The sequence below is a fragment of the Carassius gibelio genome, chromosome A21 (genome assembly GCF_023724105.1).
Source record: "Carassius gibelio isolate Cgi1373 ecotype wild population from Czech Republic chromosome A21, carGib1.2-hapl.c, whole genome shotgun sequence".
NCBI lineage: Eukaryota > Metazoa > Chordata > Actinopteri > Cypriniformes > Cyprinidae > Carassius > Carassius gibelio.
The window spans coordinates 8169644-8194661 of NC_068391.1; the positions used below are offsets into that span (position 1 = coordinate 8169644).

A 25018-nucleotide genomic window follows, 5' to 3' on the forward strand; every position below is an offset into this window, starting at 1 on the left:
ATGTGGCATTGTTTCAGTCACTGAGTCAGCACTCTTAAAGCTGTCTTTAAAATGTCATCAACTTAATTGGTTTTCCAGGTTGTTTCAAATGGCGTCCTGGTTGATAATGATTCAATGTCAGTGTGCAAATACGCTTATGTAAAGGTTGCAATAAGGTTGTTTGTCGAGCGTGACTCAGAATGATGATAACAGTAAAAGGGGTTAATTATACAGACACGGTGTACAGAGCGATCATATGAAGATGGATGATTGTGATGCAATGTGGCATTATTACATCATGCTTCACATGCCTTTGAGCATATTCAAAAGTAATGCAATGCAATGCACGTAAATTAATTTATGAAACTGAAGTAAAAAAAAAAAAGTCAAAGCAAAAAATAAAAGAAACACAGATGAAAGGTGAAGCGGTGGTGACTCACCTTGTGGAACCTTCACATCATGGAGTAGCTTCCTGTCTGCAGAAAGACACATATAACATGCTGTGAGATGCACAATGCTGCAATTTTCAGATGCTCATGCACAAACAGCACTCTAAGGCATATTTGGAAGTTGCGATAATCTCTTGAACATATAAAAAAAGCCCATTTGGTGTGACGATGCATGAGCTGATCAAAGCTGCACCATTGCAGAAAGCGAGAAGAAACCCTAGAAATTCCATGCTTTTTCAAAAAAACTAATTTTGAGAATTATGTAGGAGGTGAGTAAAAGACGGCACTGAATCAAGCTGTCTAAACACAGATCTACATATGTATGATGGTCAGTGACAGGCATATAATCTGGAACCCCTGTCAAATCTTTTACAAAAAATTACCACTCTCATACAGAAAGAATGTTACGGATGCATTAGTGTGTGTGGTTGTGTGTGTCCGCATTAGGTGTAGGAAATTGGTCTCTGATAGGGATGTCTATCACCGCTGGGCTTTAGACTCATCTGCAGAGGATGGCGAAGTGAACACCCTTCCCCCTCGGGGGACGGAGGCAGGAAAGATTGATTAAAGAACTGTCAGGATGATGAGCGAGGAGGATTAAAACAGAAGATTTCTGCCTCTCCCAAGGAATTACAAAACGGCCTGTCAAGTGCTGCTCGTCTGAGGGCCTGACTGACTGGTTTCATTCAGGCACTGACAGCCTTCCACAGAGCACTTGTCTCCACTGATCTAAACAAAAGTAAGATCCTTTTTTTTTTTGCCCTGCATCTGTGTTGAACTGAGGAAGTTGAATGAGCTGTATAACAGAAAATCAGGAGCATATTGAGCCTTTTTATTCATTTTACAACCACACACAGCGTCATGTAAAGTTGAAAGAATTACACCATCCATAAGTTTTTTCACTGAAACTTTAAGCCAGTTTATTTTATTATTATTATTTAACTGTTTTAATCATTTTAATATGTTTAGCCTTGTGGTAATGATGGTGATGACAATGATGGTACATGCTTTATACTATATTAATATAGTATATTATTCATTTATTTAATTTATTATTTACATTTATAAACTTTTTTATATATTAAACTTTTTTATTTAAATATATGCAATATTGATCATATAAATTGAAAAAAAAAAAACCTACATTTAAAATAAATAAAAATAATAATTTTAACTCATTAAAATGTATTAATACTTACACTGTTTAATACACATGCAACATTTGTTTTTATAATAATACACATTGCTAAAAATGTCTATAGCCGATATTTAAAAAAAAAAAAAAAAATGAGTCTGAGTTTTTAAACCTTCATACCTCAAGTCAAATTGCAAAGTTTTTTTTTTTTTTTTTTTTTTTACTTTAAGTTCAGTTGAATTCCTCTTTCTTAAATTCAAACCAGAATTACAACTCTCAATCCAATCCATTATAAATAACTCAATTTAGGATTTAAAACGCATTCTCAATTCAGTTCTGACAGGCATAAACTCTGGTGATGATAGCAGTGATGGCAAAGATGGAGATGATAGTGATGATGATGACAAGCGGTTACACAGTGGGTGAATATTACCCACCTTGAATACAAAGGTCTCCGGTGCAGTTGTCCATATCCAGGGCGGCTCCATCACAAAGTCTGCCTCCGTGCTTTGGCTCCGGGTCTGTACACTCTCTAGTGCGCTGCCTCTCACATTCAGAACTACACCCAGACCACATAGTCCACTCAGCCCAGCCACCATCCACTGTCACACACAAAGACACACATTTTCATTAGAGCGCGTAAAAAGTTTCAAATGGAGAGTTTGCAACTAAAAAACGCTCTCTCAGAATGGTCACTCACTTCTGTGGGTGGTGTTGCTATAATTCCAGGACTCTACCTCTCAAGGTTTATCTCTGACAAGAGCCGAAGACAATTTACTTTTGTCTTGTTCCATCAGGCTTTCCCCTTTACCCTAACGATTCCATGGGCTGCTTGTGTTTCCTGTGTGGCTAATCTAAATGCAAATGCCGTGTTTGTGTGTCTCTGTTGAGTGGGGTACTGGGATTGAGTTGGGCTGGAGAGCAAGATTACGTTTTTTTTTCGTCATGCCCTCCTCAGATAACTTTTCCCCCAACATGACTAGTGGTTCCCATGTGATTGGTGCTTCCAATGAAACCATAAATTTAGCCAGCGTAAGAGTACCCAAGTTTTATATTTTTATGCTTCTCTTTTGCACTCCATCAGGTTTCTCTTTCTGCTCCTCAGTCTTTCTCTTTTCATCTGTCTGTCTTGATTCCCTAAACCTATGGAATTTCGTTATCCCGATTTTCTCTTACTGTCAAATCTCTGTCACATGAATATGTTTTTTTTTCAGTTGTCTGTCATTCTGAATTGTTTTTATCCCCATTTATCTGTCTTGCTCCATCTCTTTTGTTCGCTACGAGGAGCTTTGTATCACGCTTTAGACAGTAAACAGGAAATCTGTGAAAATGACTGTCACATTAACAGAACGCAGCCACATATCAACTGTAAAACTCAAGAGGCTTATGCCACTGAGGTCAATTCAAATGCAGCACATACTTTAATGTTCCTGCTTTATATGAATGCTCTCATTAGCCATCAATTTGTTCAGAAAGCATGTTTAATTAACAATGCATAGCAGTGAAACATATTCACGCTGCCTGACTGACAAGCACTGAACTGTTGAATCTGCTGTCAAAATTCACAAGAGCATCCAGGTACATTTCCAGGAGAGCTTCTGTAACAACATTATATATATTAAATGTTATATGTTGTGATAAGAATTAATATATAACTTTTTAAAGGTAAAGATGAAAGGTAAGGACTTTTATTTTATTTTATTTTATTTTTATTTTTATTAGAAAAAGTACAAATATTCAGTTTTTAAAATCCTTTTCAAAAGTTTAGGGCCAGCAAGACTGATTCATTTTTTATTTTTATTTTTAAGAAATGTATACTTTCATACAGCAAGGATGCATTTAATTTAACAAGAGTAACAATAGAGACATTTAATGTTAATAAGCAATATTACAAAAGGTTTCGATATTCAAATAATGCTGTTCTACTGAACTTTCTATTCATTATACATAATGATGTGACTTGAATATCAGCACATTAGAATGATTTCTGAATGATGTGACACTGAAGACTGGAGTAATAGCTGCTGAATATTCGAGCTTTGCCATCACATGAATACATTACATGTTAAAATATAACAGTTACGTAAACTTGTAGCATTTTACAATATTAGTATTTTTGATCTTGATGAACATAAGAGACTATCAAAAAAACAATATTTTTTTAAAATTATTTTTTTATTATTCAATAATTAACTGAGGATGACAGATCTGTTTCTGAGATGCCCAGGTCTTCATCTCTCATCATATTCAGTTCAGACTGCAAGCTGACAGCTCACAGGCTAACTGTTCTGTGTCTCTAACCTGGACACGGAGACGTGCAGGTGCTCTTCTGAACGGACATTCCTTCACAGAAAGCCCCTCCATTAAGTGGAGCAGGGTTAGTGCAGGTCCGTGTGCGCTTCTGAACTCCTCTACCACAGCGGACGTTACACTCTGACCAGTTGGTCCAGGATGACCACCCTCCATTCACTGAAACCGAGAGAGAGACAAAGAGTGGATTAACATTGGCCTCGTTCCGTACTGCATTCTTTGAAAGGAGTTTTAAAAATGCAATACTGTACAGCCCTTTGGAATAGAGAGTTTCACTTCCCATACAACTATATAAAGCAGGCTCTGGAACCAAAAAAGGATTACTGCAAGAGGACTTCAGCATCTTTAAATTAAATAAATAGACATAATATCAATCTCGCTCATACTAGTTATTACATTAGATACTATTCCATATTGCCCAGGACTACATAAACCTGTCTCGTACACTTACAGCCACGTTGGAGACTTAATGAGAAAAGCAAATGACTAAGATAGATTCTCATAAATTATTACATGAAGCGGACAAATGAAGGACAGATACATTTGAAAGTAACCAGTAGTGGTAGTTTCATTATAATAAAAGGGTTTTGTTTTGAACTACTCCTAAAACGTATCATTTTCTGTTTATTAATTTCGCAAATTTTGCACTATTGGGGGTACAACGCTGCCTCTAAAAATTATATGAATGCCAAATATAACACTTGCTAATTTCCCTTCTCTTAACCAGTGCTTTTTAAATTGTAGATGCTACGCTAGCTGTTTACATTAGCTACTAAACGTTAATTGCGGATCATTCAGCTAGTGCTCAGTTGGGCTCTGTCTGCTTCTGACAGCGGATGTCAAAGCTTTTCAGTGCGTTTAATCAAGCCTCTGAAACGGCAGGCTTTAGCCTTCATCTGTGACTGATGAGAGAGTGCGCCATATTACCTTACTATCAAAATATTGAGGGTAAAACACTAGGAGACCATGTCAATTAGGCTAATGGAGCCTGAACCGTGGCAATGCTGGCCACACAGGGAGCGCTAGAATCATTAACTCATTATGTGTGTCGACAAAAACAGAAGTCAAACCGGGGGTCTAAGTGATGGCCTCACGCAGACACAGGTCTGGAGAAATGATGAAACGGTGTATTTCTACATTACATCTCGCTTGATGAAAAACGTGTGTGCTGTGTCATGGGTCGTGGCGGGATGGTGATTTATTGGTGATCATTTTTTGTAAACTGTTAGAGCGAAGGTCGTTGTAGGTGACTAAATGGATGGGCAGCACAATTCTGCAGTGAGTCAAACTTTCACAAATTGTGATCTGCAGTAACTCTTGTGAGATCCAGATGTTTCTATGCAACTTTTCTGGCACTTGGATGAGAAAAAGATTGTTTCCTTCCCTAGCATTTAAGGAATCTGAAGCTCTCATACCCCATTCATACTTTTGCTTATTCAAACATCCAGCATCACTGAGATTTTACACTGTTTGTGTCACTCCGCATGTGTTTTTCCCGACAGACTGTTAGTCTGAGCATGAGGGATATTTTTCCAGTCACTCTTTTTAGAGTTTAAATCATTACATGTGTAGATGGTTACAAGTCTTAAAGAGTGATTCAGTAATTCATTCATTTAACTGAATCTTTCAAAAATGCTGATTCATTCAGGGACAATACAACTGACTGTCTATGTGAGTGAGTGTTTCATTTGAGCGAATGTTTCGAGGACTCAATTATAAAGACAGCTTATTGTTTTTTTCCCCCTGAATTAACCAGTGTTTTTAAACAAATCAGTTGTGAATAATTTAATGAAAGTCACTTGCTTTGTTTCTGAATGACTCACTGTTTTAGATTACACTGTGACGTAGGTGGTAATACAGTAAGTCTATTAGACAGTCTGAGTCAATGATTCATTCAATTAAATGATTCATTTAAAACACTGATTCATACTGAGTTTTTATAAATGAGTGATTGAATGATTAATCAGTGTTTTTAAAACTAATTGTTTTAGTACAGTAAATTTTAGACAGTTGCTTGTTGTGTTGCTGAATAAATCAGTGTTTCTGAACAAAATGGTTATGAATGATTTCGTGACTCATCCATAAAGTCATTTATTTTGTTTTTTAATGAATCAATGTTTTTGAACAAATCAGTTGTGGATTATTCATGTAAACTGCAGAGCTAAAAAAAAAAAAACCTTTTACAGTAAAATCTACTAAATAGCAACCAAAAGAATAATTTAATGATAATGATAGTCAAAGCATGTTTCCATACCAAACACTATGACTGTTGCTGTGGCACTACGTCTCCTAGCAACAATGTTGCTGGCCAGGCAGGTGTAGTTTCCAGAGTCAGACAGCCTTGCTTCATTGATGATCAAGTTGTGGTCAGCTCGAGTGTCGATATTCATGTCTTCAATAGTACTCACCAGCTCTTCATTCTTCAGCCACTCAACCTGGAAAAAAAGAGGCAGGTCTGACAGCTTAAAACCAGCCTTTGTGAGTAAGTCCCAAAGTTTTAATGAAAGTTTACCATTAATTCAACCAGCAGGCAGCAATGCAACTGCAAGATCACAAGTAAAAATCAGCCCCCTCTCCTGGAACCAATCTACAATTTTCATGAGGAGGATGTAGAGGTTGAGTTCATTTTTTTTGCCAAGCTTTTCTCGACTTCACAAACCAACACTTCCTGACAGCCTATTTGAGGCAAACAACGCCCCCACACCAGCTCAGCCAATTAAATCCAAGATACACTGTCAAATAAGACACAAGCTATCAATGCAACAGCAAGCACTTCACAATGACCTCTGTGTGACCTATCACAGACGGATAAATAGCACTAAAAGCATGTGATGCAGTAGACGTTTGCTTTCTCAGGTCCTCTGCATAGTTGCGTTCAAACACGTCACTTTCATTGGGTCACAGGTCACAGCTCATCCTCACACATCATGCCAGTTTAGTGTTATTTATTCAGCTCTGATATTTGACGCTATCTGATTCATTAGGATTTACAAAGGTAGCAATGGTGTGACGACACGGCCTCCTCGCACGGCTGGTTGTGCAAATTGCAATCGTTTTCCAACAGCCGCTAGTTCTAAGTCGGTCCAGAGGGGCGGCAGTCGTCAGGACACGGGGACGCAGGGTTGATTTATGTCACTGCACGTTTGCAGATTAAAAACACAGCACACCCCTTGGGAATCTCTGTTTATGTGTAAAGTTTTCGCCCTCTGCTCTTGAACACCACAGTAGCAAACACGCACGTGTGGCGAGTAAAATTGCTCAACTCCCTCTCTAAGGCCTTAAAGAATAATGAAGGGAGGAAAATCAATATATCAGCCATCAGATTGTCATGTGTGAGAGATTTCTCTCTCTCTTTCTCATCTTCGTGATGGCCGGAGAGAACTCTTTCATCATATGCTTTTAATTTCACTCTTTTCTCTGTTCCAGTCCAGAGCTCCCAGAACGCCAGTGACTGCATCGGTCCTCTCTTTCTCTCACTCTCTCCTCCTCTCCTTCCTTTCCCTCCCTTCTGTGTTTATGGTTGGACCTCAAAAGCTAATCCAGTCATGTTGCTCCTTTGACTCCATAATGCCTTTTCACTCTAGCTGAAAAAAGTATATATATGTTTGGGGTGGGTAAAATTATTTTTTGAAAGTCTATTATGATTACAAGGCTAAATTTATTTGATCTAAAATACTATATTTATATATATAAAAATCAGAGACAATTTATAAGAGACATGCCACTTTGCCACTTTTGGTGGTTGTATGCACATGTCCCGCCCCTCCCGCTGGAAAGCCAATCATCTGCTTTTAACTTGTCAAGCCCGGAAACATTTAAGCCTATCGTCTGGTTCCACAGACGTATGCGCACAGTTGAGGAACCCTTGCGCATGCATAGTAAAAGTATAACCTGTGGGGAAAAGCATGTTTTAAACCTTATTTTGGCAAAGTCATCAAACTTTTTCAGCGATTTTTATTATATTTTATTGCTGTTTCTATACATGCAGTTTTTATGTCCCGGTGACCAGTGAAAGTGCAGTTCTGACTCTCTGCCCATTCATTTAGGTAGGAGCCTGGTCTTGTTAGTCTAAAATAGCTGCCCGGGGGCATTGCCAAGATGGCGGCGAGTGGCACGCCATTTATATAATTCAATAAAAAAAAATTTTAAAACAATGAAAAATTTTAAAAATCAGAAAGTATAAAAATAAAATGATGCTGTTTATTAAGATTTGTATATCCCTTTAATTGGTGAACTGACAAATTAGAATGATGTCTTTGTTTCCAATATGAATGCATCTTCAATAGTAAGGGGGGAAAACTGTTTGTGGACAATGAAACAGGTGAAAAAAAAAAAAGTAATTTTCAAATTAGGCTAAAAAAATAAAGTTCTTGAAGAACCTCAAAACAAGCCAAAGACTGAAGGACATCAAGGCCATATATAAATTGAAGTGACAACATGGAATGGGGCTTTTCTACAATAATTTATTGGTTTATTGAGTAGTAATATAAAATGTACACACTTTTTTTCTCTTGAGTCTCATGTGCATTTAACCCTGTGTTAACTGATCAAAGGCACCAAAAAGAGCCTGTATTTTAAACCAAACACCCTCTCAAAAGGATCTGTATCATTTGTTATCTAAATGCTTTCTTTTTCATTCTAATGATTTCCCTATCAGAGACCTAATCTAAAGCTTTTCCTCTATCAGTGCCTCCATCTCCCTTATAAGACTCTGTTGGGGAGAAATTCAATCTCATTCTGTGCAAGCGTGTGTGTGTGTGTGTTTTGTATTCAAATCGCAGGCTGTTTCTGGGTCTGCTCTGGACCTCTGGAGGGGGGATGTTGGGTTGTTGGGAGATGGAGAGATGAGAGAGAAGATGAATATTGAGGGACATATTCAAATGGGTGTGATAAGCCTCCGGACAGGGAACAGAGGAAATGAATTTGCTTAATTAGCACATTTGTTTCTAATTAAAGCCCCATGAACATGGATCGCCACGCCCACCAACTAAGACCCTCAAAGGACAATACAGATAACCCCTTATGTCACGCTAACTGAACCGCTTTCCAAACCTCCTTTGAAGGCACAGACCACCATTACACCGGTTATACAGGCCTGCGGGAGTTTCCAAGGACACTACAGCTTTGAGAGCCCACAGGACATCGGGATTGTCTGGGGAACCGAAAGATAAAATCTGAGAGCACATCTAAAGATGGAGGTTAATATTTTGAGAACTTCATAGAAACAGAAAAAAAACTGAAATAAAGTTCTGTTCAAGCTGAACACTTTTCAACTAAAACACTTCACCAGTGTTTTAATGAACTCACTAAATGCATCCTATATACTTTATAGGTGGTGCTTCTTATATGGCCACACTTGACATTGTGTACTTTTAGAAAATAAACTCTCTTCCAGATGATATTTCACACTCTTATTAGTCTAATAAGTCTGACAATATCCAAGAGTGAATATAGATGCATTACTGGAAAATAATGTCAATTTAACTATATGCGTTTATTAACATCACATATATCATATTTTATCTCAAGCTCTTCATCTACACTGTTGTCTCCTTGGTAACCAATCATTTTGAAAAAAAAAAAAAAAAACAGAAATAAAAAGATTCCTAACAATAAATATGGTTGAAAAATTTAATAAATGGTTATACAATGATTTATGATTTTATCTCTTTTGATCATAATTAAAAAATATATATATTTCATATTTTTATTACAGATTTTCATATTTTACAATGATTGTTCACTCAAAAATAATTTTTTTTTGCAAATGACGAATCATTTAGTCACCCTCATGTTGACTATTTATTTTGTATGACATTATTGTTTTATGTGAAACACAAAAGGATAAAATGAAAAAGGTTTTTTTTTATTATTATTGCACTGAATGTCAAAAAGATTTTTTTGGACCCCATTTCCTTTTATTATGTGGTCAAAGTTGAAACATTGTTCACAATATCTTTTTTATGTTCCACAGAAGAAATAGTCATACATATTCAGAACGAAATGGTGGCAAATTTAATGACGACACTTCTTTTTTCAGGTTAAGTTTTTTAAGTGTGGTACAAGTGTACTACATCTACACACAAAACATTTGAAAAGCACTAAAATAAATCATGGGTGTAAAGGCTTGGTGAAATATTTTCATGCCAAAACAGTTGACCCAAAACGGATAAAAAACTAAACAAACCACAATATACTTTTGTTAGTTTTGATTAAAAATATCTACAAGATGAAAACAAAAGTACCCAAAATTGAAGCAACACCCATTATGAGATAAATCAGCAACATCCACAACAAACACATAATATAACAGCTTTTGCACAGACAATGATCCGAATGCAGAGATAAACTTGAAATAAGTTACACACTAATACTAGTAGTCTAATCTACATACTAATATTCTAATCAGTCTCTAAACTCACAAGATAGTAACAACAAAAGAATTGCTAATACATCAGTAAACACATATGCTTTATTTACTGTACATGTTAGATACATTACATGTTTAAATTAATGCATTTTAGACATTAACAACTAAAAAGCAACTAAAATGATAACCCATTTTGACTAAAATGTACTAACATTCATGAACATGATGATATTGACTACATTTTTGTCAAGAAAAAACTTCAAGACAAATTTTTATAAGTGTAATAATAATAGCCTATCTGTGCAACTGTTAAATCCTGTGTATCAAGTTGATTGGCCTGTATGCAATGCCATGCATTTAAAACAGTGCGCATGCGTGTGTCTGAGAGTGCATGTGTCCAATTGCGCATACGCGAGATTGAGAGCGCATGTATCTAAATGCGCATGCGTGTGTCTGAGAGTGCAAGTCTGCAGCCAGACCCTTCTCAAAGAAACACTGCTGGCATTTGCCGCCATTAAGGATTCTCATAATGCAGTTAATCATGTTGTTAAGTTGAGACGTTCCAGAGGCCAACACCATGGACACACTTTCCGGGTGGCTTTGTCAAAAAACAAAACCCCCAAAAAACAGGCTCATTCTCAACACTGAATATGGCACATCCCTAACAGGTCAATCCAATTAGCCCTGAAACGGGTACAACACCTCATAACATCGTCATTCTGGGCAAAAACCACCCTTTAGATTTACATTCATTTGGACGGAGAGTGAAAGTGACAAGAAGGCAATTACAAAAGGAGGTCTTGTCCGGGTTTGTTCCATCCTGCTCAATTAAGTTCCAGTTTCATTAAAGTCCCTTTGCATCACTTTGCTTCAATCAAGTCTGTGGCCCCTTACGAGCGTTACGGTTACTTTCACTGAATCACATTAAAGAAATGAACTTTCTAAATCCAACTGCGCTATTTCGGACGTGAGGTTAGAACGGGGCCGGACGTGTCCTTCCTTCGCATCCTACTCTTGACAGCGCAGCCCGTGCCATGTTTATTGCTGAATAATTACATTTTAAGCACTTTAAATGACTTTGCTTCATCAGACTGAATGATTAATTGCATCGCTGGATGAGGATTGTGAAGTTAATATGAGCTTAATGATCGGTCTGATCTTTCAAAGTTATTGAGAGCCTTTTTTCTCCCGTCTTAGCTGTGAGTAATCTGCATGAACTTTACTTTGACAGTTAATATCGCACTTTCATTTCCGTGTTGGTGTAATTGTTTTAATTATGTTACGTTCATTATTCAACAGAGATGATCTTATAGCTCCAGGGAAATGCTATTTTCTAAACAGGTTTCCATTCAAGCGGGGAACAAACAAACGACAGGGATGACATATGCCAGAACAAACAATGACAAAATTGTTACGAGCCTGTGACCTTTCGCAAACGTCTTTAGAAAAAGAAAGAAAAAAAAAACAAACTCAAATACAAGCAATTTAATCAAGCTTTCACGTTTCACTGCCAGAATCAAGAGCAAAATAATTAACCCGCGTGAAGCGCAGCGGTGGTGTGTCAGCCATGACCTGCCAACGCTCTCCGAGCCCTTGATCAATTTCCAGTCTCTGCCAGACTTGTGTCCTGTCCAAAGATGGTATCAGCCAGCCAACGGGGGAGCCATCTTGGCTCATATGTTAACCAGTGGCAGAGTTCTTCAGCTTGACCTTTAGACTTTGAGCAGCAATGATTACAGAGGGAGCATTCAACTGCTGACCTGTAATCTCCAGCGACAAACCATTCTGGCATACAGACCTCTGGACCCGGATCTTGGCTCCGTCTCGAACATCTCCTAAACCTGACTATCCTTTTCAGCAGCAGTGCCATGCTGGCTTTAGTAACTATTGATTAGCTGTAGTGATGGTGCACGGCTGCTTCCCTCCAGATCACAGACGGCAGCTCATCATACAGCCATTTTGGATCCGTTTCCAACATGACAGATGGCACGAGTTGATATGCTTTTCTTTTCTTTTTTTCAAAGCTGATGTTGAAATGTGGTGGTGGCCTAGTTTAAGCATTGCTTGCTCTGAAACTACTACAAAGAACACAGAGTGGCATAAAAAAAACAAACAAGAAAAACAAGGAATCCGTCAGCAGCCTCAGAGAGGCAAATGCACTGGTATAACTTATTATCTAGCTAGAATGTGGGGGATGATGATAATATGACACTGGGTTTATGAGAAGCAATTGCAGTTTGATTTCCACTAAGCACATGGATATCCTCCAAAGCCCATCACAAAAGTCTGTAGGAGGTTTGATATTACACACTTGGAGTCACTGAGACGAACCTGAGAGCGGTTTCTCAGAACACTTCTTTGACGCTCACAGAATTTAGTATCACTTCTTGCTGAAAACTTGAAATCAGATTCCAAAGTTACAACAAAAACAGAGACAGTCAGACAGACAGACAGACAGACAGACAGATAGTCCAACTGCTGCTTCACACTTCAACCCTATTCTCAGGAGAATCACTTTTCTAAGGACAGTGTACAGCAGTTCAGAGGTTTAGGATGGGGTTTGCTCTGCATTATTCAAAGTCTGTGTTCTTCTCTGAGCTGGCATTCCTGCATATCAAACAAAAGGCCTTGTGAGTGACCCAGCAAGAAGAAAACGAGGGGTCTACAATAACACAAACTGTCCATTTGAGCTAAATCTTTTATCTCTTGCTGGAACTGAGAACCATGGGGCAGTTCTTGTTTCAAAAAGCACATATTATTCAGGACATATACTGTACAAAGAAAAAATATAGAAGGAAATTAGAAAGTTCTAAAAAGAGACACAAAGCATTCCCTAAATTAATGTAATGAGAAGGTGCTTGGTTAAAAAAAAAAGCAACAACCGGAAAATCAACATACGTGTAAATGCACTGCAAATCCTGTGCCGAGCATGCAAATGCACTGTTGAATATATCACCGTTCCAGAACCCTGACTACGATAATGATAATGCACACACTGGTTCTCGCTCGCAAATACAACCCCACTCATCCCTAATTTGTGGGAAAGCATGCTCATCTAATGCCTATAAGGCAAAATACAAACAGTGCACTGAATGCCAACATCGACTGATTGATTTGTCCTTTTAAATTCTGTTCAACAGAATGAAAATGCACATATCCAGACAGGTAGAGGGCGATATGCCGCACTCACCTCAGCTGCAGGCACTCCCTCAGGTGGGCGGCAGTGGAGAACAATCATGCCATTGATAGGCACCTCCATCCCCTGCGGCTCCTGTTCGAAATTCTTCCTTAGGTCTATACGGAAACAAAAGAACACCGATAGCATGTAGCTTCTACGTTAAGCTAAATCAAGAAGATTTTCTGTTAAAACAATTTGAATGATGATTAAAATGTGATGAGTATTCAATATTAGCATATTCAAAATTTCAGTGCAACTAAAAGTAAACTGATATTCCATACATGAATGTTAATGCAAACAATTCCAGGGTCTCACTACCAGCATTAGCATAAAATGACCTCTACAGAAAAATTATTTTGCAGGTCAACTAATGTCATTTTTTGTATTTTTAAAGGCTAGGAGTGCCGACTAATTTCAGTTTTTATTAACATAATTGTAAAATAATGCTGATTTTATCTTTGCAATAGCACAAAAGTTAGGGAAACCTATTTGGAAAGTAATTTATAGTGCTTATGCAATTCCATTTGGTGCTGTAAAATAAATAAATAAATAAATAAATAATAGCCGTGTTGTATAAATATTATTAGAAAAAAATAAAAATAAAAAAAAATTATATATATATATATATATATATATATAAAATGGAAATTATACTGACATGCAATGCGGACAGTGGCTTTGCGACTCTTGGAGGTGCCCAGATGACTCCAGGCCACACACAGACACCAGTAGTCCTCTGGTCCATGGAAGTCCTCCACCTGCTGTCTGGACACATTTATCATCACTTCACGGATTTTTAGCCCTGCACGCAAAGGAAAAATGGAAGTACTAAGAATGAAAAAGAGACATGATCCACATTTTATAATGGCAACAGTCTTTGAAAATCAGTACTAACTAAAGGTAGCAATGCTATAAACTCAGCTCAGCTTCAGTTTCCAAAACAATGCAGCTTTTCCAGTAATGAGCTACCACCCCCCACCACCCGCGAAAAAAAAGCAGTGTAACCTGTTAAAATGTTTTATACCACATTGTTTGCACAGTGAACTGAATAATCAAAGTGTTTTCCTAAACGCTTCTCTCTCTCTCTTACGATTTACTGATTCCAGGCTCTGCGCACAAGTTTTTTATGTCTTTGTGAAGCAAAATATTTAGTTAAACTGTTGTTCATCCCTATTTTTGACTCAGCAATAGAATTTGACATATTTTCTAGTTATATTTGTGTGTAGCTGTACATTTTTCTGTGCACATTTAATAACGTTAAACAAGTAATTGTGTGCACATCCCACATTCTGGCAGGCGCAGGACAAAACTAGAACTATTAAAGTGAAATAAATGTAATGTCCATAACACTGCTTTTAACTCCCATATTTATAAAAGAGTTAAAAGCAGTGTTGCGGACATTAAATTTTTTTCACATTTAAAAATGTCACTCTAATTGAGAATCCCAATTAGATTTTTGGTCCCTGACACACCACATACATACTGTTAGGACTGATTGAAAGAAATAAATCATCAAATTTATATATATATATATATATATATATATATATATATATATATATATATATATATATATATATGAAAGTTTACAGCATGAAAAGTTTCAAAGTAACTTTAAATGGAGTTAAACAAATAGCAGGCACTAAAATGAAAAGCCAGTTAAGCCATATTCCCTCAGAAGGTTCGAAATAAACAGCCCTGCTTTTACCACAGATCTATCGTAATCCTCTAATGTTCATTTAATTCCAATATTGCATAAGACCATTTGGGCCTAGTTTGCGTTTAATGAACTCTCCGAACCCTTGTGGCTCTTGCAAGAACCATGACCAGGTAACAGATTAAAGAGCAAAAATGGTATGAGTCAGAAAGCAGGATTATGGGAATCACAATAATGCACATTTTCCAGTAGAGAATTTTTAAAATGTTCCCCAGGCTCCTCTTCAACCATGCTGCTCTCTTCCCAGACTGCTTTATAATGTATCCTTTCTGTCATAATCCTAATTTTAGTACTGTTGTCGTGCAGACCAAACATTAAATTATGCAGGAAGCGTTTGAGGTGGTGGATTACACTTTTCTCACAACCAATTCCCGGAAAGCTTTGCAAAGTGCAACCAAAATATATGAGCCAGGGCAATGGTGAGTGTCGAGTCAAGACACGCACCACAAAAGAGAGACCCGATATATGAGAACGAGTTAATGGTTACAAAAGTGAAAACATTTTAAATGAAACCGTTACGCGAATTAGAGACACAATTATGTTAAGAGTGAGCAGAGGGAGAATTACAACTATGAAACACTGTCGCAGACGGCGGCGTTAATGCGAGCCTCCGTGTGGGTCTCTGCGGGTGCATTTACTCTGCTGAAAGAAAATGAGACTCATCTTTAATGATATTAAGGTAAGCAATGGAAAATCAATTCGATATTGCTCAGGCCGAGAAGCACGCTTGGCTGTGAGATATGAGCAGCGAGAGGGAGAGAGAGAGAATTTGAAATGAAAAGGGTATTGCTAAATAAAGGGAGACTGAGTCAGGTCAGGACTCTAATCATCTATAATCCTTTAAATCTGAATGATTATCTTTCAAACAGTGGAGAACAGAACAAAACTGACAGAACAGAAACTGAGATTCCTGTGCCAAAAGGAAGAGAAAAGAGGGCAGCAGCAGCAGCGGTGGTGGTGGAAGAGGCAGGCAATATTGCCAGAACATGTGGACGATTTCCAGCCCAAAAGCTCACCAAAACCCGCTAAAAAAAAAAAAAAAAACACATATCATATTATTATTGTAATAATTTTTAAAGGGAATACTTTTATTGCCGGGTCAATCAAGGTTGATAAGGACCATTTTTAACGAAAAATAACATAAAAAAGATATAAATCAAATCACATAAAAAGATGTAATCAATCAAATATGTATATTCACATGATACTGTTGAATAAATGGCCTGCAATGAAGGCTCCTGTGGATAATACGAAATGAAAATACCTGTACAGTTGCACTCAGGATTATACATGCTGAAAGTGAGACCTCAAAATGAATTGGCAAAATAACCTGAACAGATCAAGTAGGTCTTTAATACCAGGAGAAAAATGTCTGTGCATTCCTATTTATCTCATTGGCAGTTGCTTGGCAATGCTCAACCATCTTTGCTCATGCTCTCTCAGTTCTGCTGCCAGGATGTTTTGAGTCAATCACTTGAGCTGGAAATGTCATGTGAATACTGCTATTAGTACTTTTATTCAGTAAGGATGCATTAAATTGACAACAATGACATAGATTTCTCTTACAAATAAATGATGAACTTCCCACTCAAAGAATCCTGAAAAACAACATTGTTTTCGACAAAAATGTTGTAGTTACTACAGCCCTAAATTTACCAAGAGCCAAACTGGATTTATAAATTATAATAATAATAAATAAAGGGACAACAACATGTTATTACTTCACTAGGAACTGCTGGTTTAAATTGCTAGAATAGTTCGTGTTTTTTATCTGAAGAGATGCAAGTGAATGAAATCAAAAGACACTAACGCACTCTGCTAATATGATGGAAATACTGGTGTTTCCATACACACAGTTCTCGTTTGATCTTTTTATGTAGGCAAATTGTTTAGATTGCATTACATTAAGACAGCATACTGGCTGTGTTGATGTACTGGCTCTAATATATGATTGAAAAGATGACTTCTGCAAAATCAAATGTCAATTTCATTGTTCTAAGAAAAAAAAAAAAAAAAAAAAAAAATATATATATATATATATATATATATATATATATATATATATATATATATATATATATGGTACATTTTCTCAATTCATTGCTATTGGCAAGATGATATGTACACACCACCTCAGATACAGATTCTGTCGCATCCAATTCTGCCCCTGGGGATGCAGCCAAGAAACTGGAACCTTCCAGCGCTCATCCACAGATACCCAGAGGAATCGAGACGCTCAAGCCAAGTTTGAAACTAAACGACAAGAAGCTTGAGTATGACTGCTCGGACAAAATGCTGCCATGGAGGAAACTGTTTCACTGGAGGCACTGTTGACTTTAAATAAACCATATAAATCATAATTTCAGGCCCCAGACTGAGACAGAGTGTGTGTGTACAGACAAAGGAAAGTAGAAAACAGTAAAGCATGACTAATGATTATGAATGTGTTGCATATGGAGAACGCTGGAGTTGATGCCAGTGTTGTGTGTGGCCTTACAGGAAGCACATAGACCCTGGCATATGTGATAGTAAACCCATTGTTTCTGATGCATCCATTAGAGTAGACAGAAGAAAATCTCCCACAAACCAACCAAATTCGACATCCTGTTATGGCTGCCAAAGACCTTGAGGCCATGGATTAACTACGAAGCCAAGATACACATCTATAGTGCTTCCAATACCCTGTTGTATTCCTCTCTGGAGTGGCTCTAATACACACTTGGCTTCTTCTGAGAGTTTTGGTTATTCTTTTCATACGGTGCATGTAAACACACAGACATCTTGTATTCCTGAACTTGTGCCAAGCTCTGTACCAACTATAGACTGCTGAAATGTCTATGCATCTATTAGGAATGGAGCTTTTTCACATCCTGTGCTCATTCCAACTGCTTCTCATGATTACATGCATTGCTGGGAACGTCTTATTTGATTTGTTCATGCAATATTAAAAACATTATTTTTGACAAGCAGGCAGGCTTACACAACTTCAGCACTCCAGTGCTGATAATGTTCATTGTTTTTAGGAAGTTTCGATGATTTTAGTTTTCAGTTCAACTATGTTTTTATATATTGTATATATTACCAATATACATACACACATTCGTTTATATATATATATATATATATATCTGTATTAAAATGAATATTGAAGCACAAGTATGTATGCGTATGTCATAATAAATTATGATATTTATTAAAACATTTCTTTATTAAAATACTGCAGAAAGCTTTTAGAAATTAAATCAAGAAGTATATATTATACAAATAATAAATTCTGTAGTTTCATAACATAAAAAAGAATATGTGTAAAGTTTGATTCATATATATATATATATTAATTAGAAGCTATAATGATGCCAAAATTCTGAAAAACATTTGTTCTTTAATAAATTGATTAACTGCTAATTCATATGTATACTGTAAAACTGCTAAATTCAAAAATGCATTTTCTTTTTTCTAAATATTTAATAAAAAAATAAGAAATGTAATATTTTATATCAACAATAGAAAATAAATAAAATGAATAAATTATAAATAAAAGATAAAATATTCAAAAAGTCACATATTTACTATATATATATATATATATATATATATATATATATATATATATATATATGAAAATGAATGGGGGAAAATTATTTAAGAGAAGACAATGCCTCCATTATGACACGATTGGATCTGACTGGCTATATTGCTCATGTGATAAATCCCGCCTCTTGTGTTCATGCGCATGTCGGTGTCCGTGAATCAGTCTGAATGAACAATATGTCAAAATGAGATTTGAAATGGCCTGAAAACACGATCAGTTTTTAGTGAGTAATCTGCTTGGTAAAATTTGAAGTAGTAAATCTCTGTGTCTGTGACCAATATTCACCGAGCTTTGATGACTGAAGAACCGTATAATTCAAAAATAGTTCAAAGTTTACTATTAAAAATGATAGCTGAACATAAGTTCACAGACAAAATATATTTGGTTTAAATCATTACTGCCTTGAGTTATTATTTTGGATTACAAGATTCATATTTGGTTTTAATAAAACAATACTGATTACATTTTTCATGTAAAAAAAGAATTGTTTATTTATTTTATTTTATTTATTTATTTTTTCTGGTAGGGTAAGTAATGTTTATTTAACCAAGAACAAATGACTGGGACAGGAATTTACTGTACATGTGATAAAAAAGGACTTTGCCTCCATTTCAGAACACCACTGATATATACACATATACAGACACACTATTTACTATTTATGTATACTGAACTGTAAAATTATGCTACTGTTATACTGTGTTTGACCTCTAAAATATCCTAGCTTCCATGCAAGAGAGAGAAAAAATCCATTTCCTTTTTTCTTCATCCTCTAATTCCTGATCCCAACACATTCATGTATTCCTTCTCTTGTTTCCAGACAGGCTCATGTCTTCATCCCTGGTGTACGTTTCACGCCAGTTTCAGAGTTGGAGGGCCCCTAGTCTCCAAGAGAGTCAGTGGTGGCTTTGCTCGCCCATGGTCCTCATCCCCCTTTCCTTTCTTTTTCTGTTCCAGCATTTGGAGACTGGTGTGTGTGTGTGTGTGTCAGTCCTGGGATCTGGCTTGTGGCTTAGTGGCACAGGAGAGTTCTGGGAGAGATTAGAAGAACCAAATCGGCATCTCACAACAGTAACAATGTCTCAGTGTCTGGATCTGCACATCCAGTGATGGAACATCCAAAGTGTCCTTGCTCTCCCAGGGCTTGGCAGAGACCAACAGATCTGATCCCTCTCCTACTGCTGGCAGCAGTCAGGCTGCAGCTGTGTGTTTGCGTGTGTGAATATTGTCCGACTGTTGGCTTTGAGCTCTTTAAGCAGTGGGAGGTCTGTGCCATCCTTGTGAGCCTTCTGATCCTGTAGACACACAGTGTGTATGAGAGTTTATAGGGCCACTTCAGGGATTAAAAATCACAGTTGACCGCATGGACAGACGATGCTTGTCAGTGCCACATTTGGGAACCATTTCAAACTGCATAATGCGTGTATTTGTGTGGATTGACTAGAGATAAAATGGTTACCAGTTTGATGATAAACCAAGATAAAATGTCCGACAGTTAGTACCGCTCTATATTTAAATTATGAAAAAAAGTACCCCAGTGATTCTCAAGGAATGGTCTTTGATCTCTTTTCAGGTGTTCTCCAATCTCACGGGCATTCTAGGAGAAAACTCAGAACTGTTATAAAAGAATGTTGCAATAGGGTGCCAATAATTGTGGCCAACATGAACTACATACATTTATTTTTTTATTTTTTTTTGTAGCAAGATCTGGCAACACCAATGAGTCAAAACATACCCTGTGATTTCTTGCACTGCACATACAGTAAAGACACAATTCTGATTCCTAATTAACGACTAGTTTTTTTAGCTCAGTTTTTTACATGCTGCATAGAATTTCCACAAATGCAGTTATCAAAACCTGAATTTTTCCAGAGTCAAGGTGCAATGACAACCGAAATTAAGGCACATGTTTTTTAATTTTATTATTTAATGTTTATGCAAACAAAGTACTGCTAATTTTATTTGTTGCTGGTCTGTTGGTTTTCTATATAAGGCTTGGTGAAATGATAATAGCCTGTAATTCAGTACTTTTTGAACATTTCCTGCACATTTTAACAATACTGTGATAATATTTATAAACTGTGATCATTTAGTTCTTTATAATCATGACATTACTGAGGTGACATGACACTGAAAAAGTGCTCAAAAGCCCTTTTAGACATTCTGAGCATGCTTGGTAGTGTCTTGACTGACAGTGCTACTGCTAATCCTGAATCAAAGCCTTTTGTTAACATGTCTGTGAGAAGTCCAAACAGTTACGATTTATAATCCTGGATTGCAGCTACAGCTTATTTTGCAGTTGTTTGCATGTTCATGTATAGCGCTTTTGGCCCTGAGGATCCGTAAGCACATGCATTTTCTTTCCCCTTCCTCCATCTCTTTCGAACTCCCTCTCCTCTGTTTTTTCTCCACCGTCTCTGACCTTCCTGGATCTCAATGAATCTTGTCTCATGTCTGTCTTTCTCTGTTGGCGGTAGATGATATAGCGCAGAGAGCTAGCTGTGATCTTAATGCAGAATGCTGGATGTCAATCCCTCTTGCAGTCACCAAACAGCAGGTAAGGACCATCTCACCCTCCATCTCTTACTGTATCCCTCTTTCCCTCCCTCTGTAGTTGCCTTCCAAGTGTCTTCTCTTATCTATCTCCTGTTTATCCATGGTGGGCTACTGGATATTCACCATACAGTGACATTTTATAGAGACCATTCACCCAAAAATATGAAAATTCTAATATAATGTATTCAGCCTAATGTCAATCCAACCCATTTTGGCTTTCTATTTTAGGTGGAACACAAAAGCAGATATTGCGTAAACTGTTTATGCTGCACTTTTTCATACTTCTAGACACTGAAAAGGCAAGATACATTGCCATACTTTTACGAAAACCACTAATCAAAATATGCTGTGAACATTCTTCCAAATATTATCTTTTTTGTTCATACAGGACTTGTAAGTTTAATTTTTGAGGAAACTACTCCTTTAACTTCTTTCCTCCTAGACTTCTTGTCCATTTCTCGCATCCTCTCACCCTCTTCCCCGTAAATCTTTTTAATTTCTCTTTAATCTTTTTTGTCTCATTTCTCCCTCACCCACCATCTTTATCCATGCATCCCTCCATTCAACTCCCTAAATCTCTTCTTTGGCAGATCTCTATCCTTATCATGCTCCTAATGAAGCACTCCTCCTCTCTTTTCTTTTTTGCTCTCAGTCTGTCTATCTTTCTTTCTCAGTGGTAGTAGGATCAGAGGCTTTAGCTATGTGATATGTATTGATCAGTAAGCAGTGGGGTTATGCTGCTCTGGCTGACTGTTGCTCTGCACGGCCCTCCTGCTCTCTTCCAGCCCATATCCATCGTAATGACAACAGGCTAAGCGTTGGTCGGTGAGGCACTTCCTGTGGCGGATGAAATAAAATTTTCTTGTTTGTTGTTGTTGTTGTTGTTGTTTTTTAAGACCTCTACACACTTACAGTTTCAGCTGTTGGCTAAAATAGGGATTTCATCCCCAAAATTTAACCATTCAATCTGATTCGTGAAAAGGACCAACTGGTTCATTAAGTACTGGATCACTCGTTTCACTCCCTCATACAGCAGAAAAGGGATGAGTGATAATCACAGGCTTTTAACTCAACTTCCGCTGTAACAGATAATTTAAACCACTAAACAAAAAAAAATCAACTTTTGATTCTAGTATGAATTAGTCCAATTGGAGAATGATTCAGCCCGATTCACTAACAGATGTTTTAAGCTGATTGAAACAAACTGACTCAAAAGAATCATTCATTCATTGAATCAATTTGAGAACTGCCTTAACTGGAACAATAAATCAAATGATTGAACAATTCAACTTCTAACTCTGGAATAGTCTGATTCAAGAACGAATTGCTGAACCAAATCAACTGGTTCCTTAAAAATAAATGATTCAAATGAATGATTTGTTCATTGATCCGGATGTCAACTTCAACCACTGGTAAATGTTCATGTTCTAACAACTCAACTGAGTGGACATTTACAGAAAATAAGGACAAAAGTTTGGTCTGTACACACACAAAGCTTTCAGGTAACTTTAAAAGACTTGGAATACAGCAGCCAACTGGTAAGTAATGACAGAATTTTCATTTTTAGCCGAACAATTCCTACAGCCATTTGCTATCAATTGCAGACATGATGATTATCACCCCTGGCAACACGAGCAACTGACACCTCACGGGCACTGCAGCTCACAGAGCCCCATCAAATACATTTTCATGAAACGCCAGCATAAAAGCCAACACGGTCCTCATTATTATTAAACAAACCAGCACATTTTATCAAGCACAGGTGCACAAATGTGTGATAATGCACTGGATGCACACTCTCAACATGACTGAATTATGAATCGTTGCCCGCACAGTGAACCGCCAACGCCTGAGGTGTGTCTGCAAAGTCACACAACCTGAACCCCCACTGACCCACAGGCATTCTTTAGACATCACCCTAGGAAAACATTCATTGTCATCATCGTGCATTTAGCTTATATACAGTTCTAACAATTCTCATTTCATTCAACAATCTCCCATTTGTGGTTATTTTCAATATTACCTTTTTTTTTTTTTTTTTTTTTTAGGCAGAAATGGGCCTTTATATTAAAGAAAGTTTCCAAATCATGGAACCCTCCTATTTTTGTTTTTGTTTTTTTACGTTCTGAAGATGATGATACAGGTCACACGGGTTTGGGACGACACGAGATTGAGTAAATGAGGACAATAGTTTTTGGGTGAACTATCCCTATGACGTCTCTATATTTAAAATGTAACTGTAGTAGCAGATTTTAAAGCTCATGTTTATAACACAACAGTCGCATTAGTAGCCAAAAGAGATTCAAATGATGCTGGGAGGTGATTATTCTGTCCTGCTTGTAAGTGATTCTGTTTGTATGCCAGAGAATCACAGTGGTGTCCAGTCCTGTAAGCCAGCTCTGCTGTTACTGTGTGTTTGGCCACAGGAAGTAAACGGAGCTGGCTAATTCTGAAACAGACCTGCAACCTGGCCGGTCTTCCTGACGGCTTTCATCAAACATGAGCCGGAAAAGCCGGAGCTTTCCTTTTACTTCTCTATTAATGCCTGTGATTCTTTGTTCTGAATCAGAGCCAAACACAAATGCATAAAATTAGATAAACAAACAAACAAACTCGGGGTGATATTTACAGTATAATAATAATTACACAGTTTCATGGTCCAGCGCAGGTGCAGCTGATTCACGAAAACCTTACTAAAGCCATTATTACTAATATTAGGCAGATAAAATGGGATTATTTTTCTGTATATGCACGTTGGCAAGACACTTTGTGTGTCTATATTAACCTCGTTCTGTCCTGCAGTGCAGTTTTACAGTCTTTACCAGTCTTCACAAAAGTGCACCATTTCAAAAGTACTGACAGATTTGACAACCATCCATCCGTGAGCGATTCCATTCAGCCCAGCAGGACAAATAATCCAGGCAAGCACGCAGGCAGTCCAAGGACATCACGGCTCCTGCTCTCCGAGTTTGATTTATCGGCTTTGCCGCTAGAGAGATGCGATCGGAGCATATCTCTGCTGGACCAAGGGAGCCCGGTCTTAATCAACGGAGACTCACAGATGTACAGAGATGATTAGGCAGTCCAACAACCCGCTGAGACTCAATGGTCAATGCCGGGCACGGAGAGAAGACATCTGTAAGTGTGCTAAAAGGATGGCGAGATAGCAAGCTGGGTGCATGCAACATCACATTTGAGCTGGTTGTTTATTTAAGGAGATGATCCAAGATCAGCCTTGAGGCTTTCAGTGTGTGAGCTGATTTTACTTACGTTCCTTCTACTTTACAATGGGGTGGTGTGGCCTAGTGGTTACAGATATGGGATAACAAAAAGGCTGTAGGTTTGACGGCCTCACAAGGGCTAATCCATAATCACTACTACAAGGTACTTAAATCTATGTAGCTCCAGGGGATTGTCTTTATTATAAGTGCACCATAAGACTCTTTTCACATCGCATTGCGACCATTTCAACAGTAAGTTCTATGAAGTAAATAAAGTGATTTATAAGTTACAACAGAGTATTTTCTTTAAAATTAGGCCAAAAAATGTAGAATTTTGAGAATTATTACAAACTTCTAAGTGGTAATAAATCGAATTTATTACCACTTTTTCCATCCAATGTATCAACACAGAACAGAAGCTAAATCCTCAGGTGTAGCAACAAACTTCTCCAAATATGACAAAACAAAATATGCCTCCAATGGCAGTTATAACAAACTCACTTTCACACAT

The 25018-nt window shown here is 37.3% G+C and overlaps 1 protein-coding gene across 1 annotated transcript in view; it reads right to left on the reverse strand.

The window, feature by feature from the left end:
• The window catches only part of LOC127941322 (netrin receptor UNC5D), a 159093-nt gene that overhangs the window by 27236 nt on the left and 106839 nt on the right, over nucleotides 1–25018 (reverse strand). Inside the window, exons 3-8 of the mRNA XM_052536268.1 lie at nucleotides 14080–14223; nucleotides 13434–13537; nucleotides 6128–6308; nucleotides 3865–4032; nucleotides 2001–2165; nucleotides 420–455 (exon numbers count right to left, since the gene is read on the reverse strand). Coding sequence (XP_052392228.1) covers nucleotides 420–455; nucleotides 2001–2165; nucleotides 3865–4032; nucleotides 6128–6308; nucleotides 13434–13537; nucleotides 14080–14223 — 798 coding nt within the window. The remainder of the gene's footprint in view (nucleotides 1–419; nucleotides 456–2000; nucleotides 2166–3864; nucleotides 4033–6127; nucleotides 6309–13433; nucleotides 13538–14079; nucleotides 14224–25018) is intronic.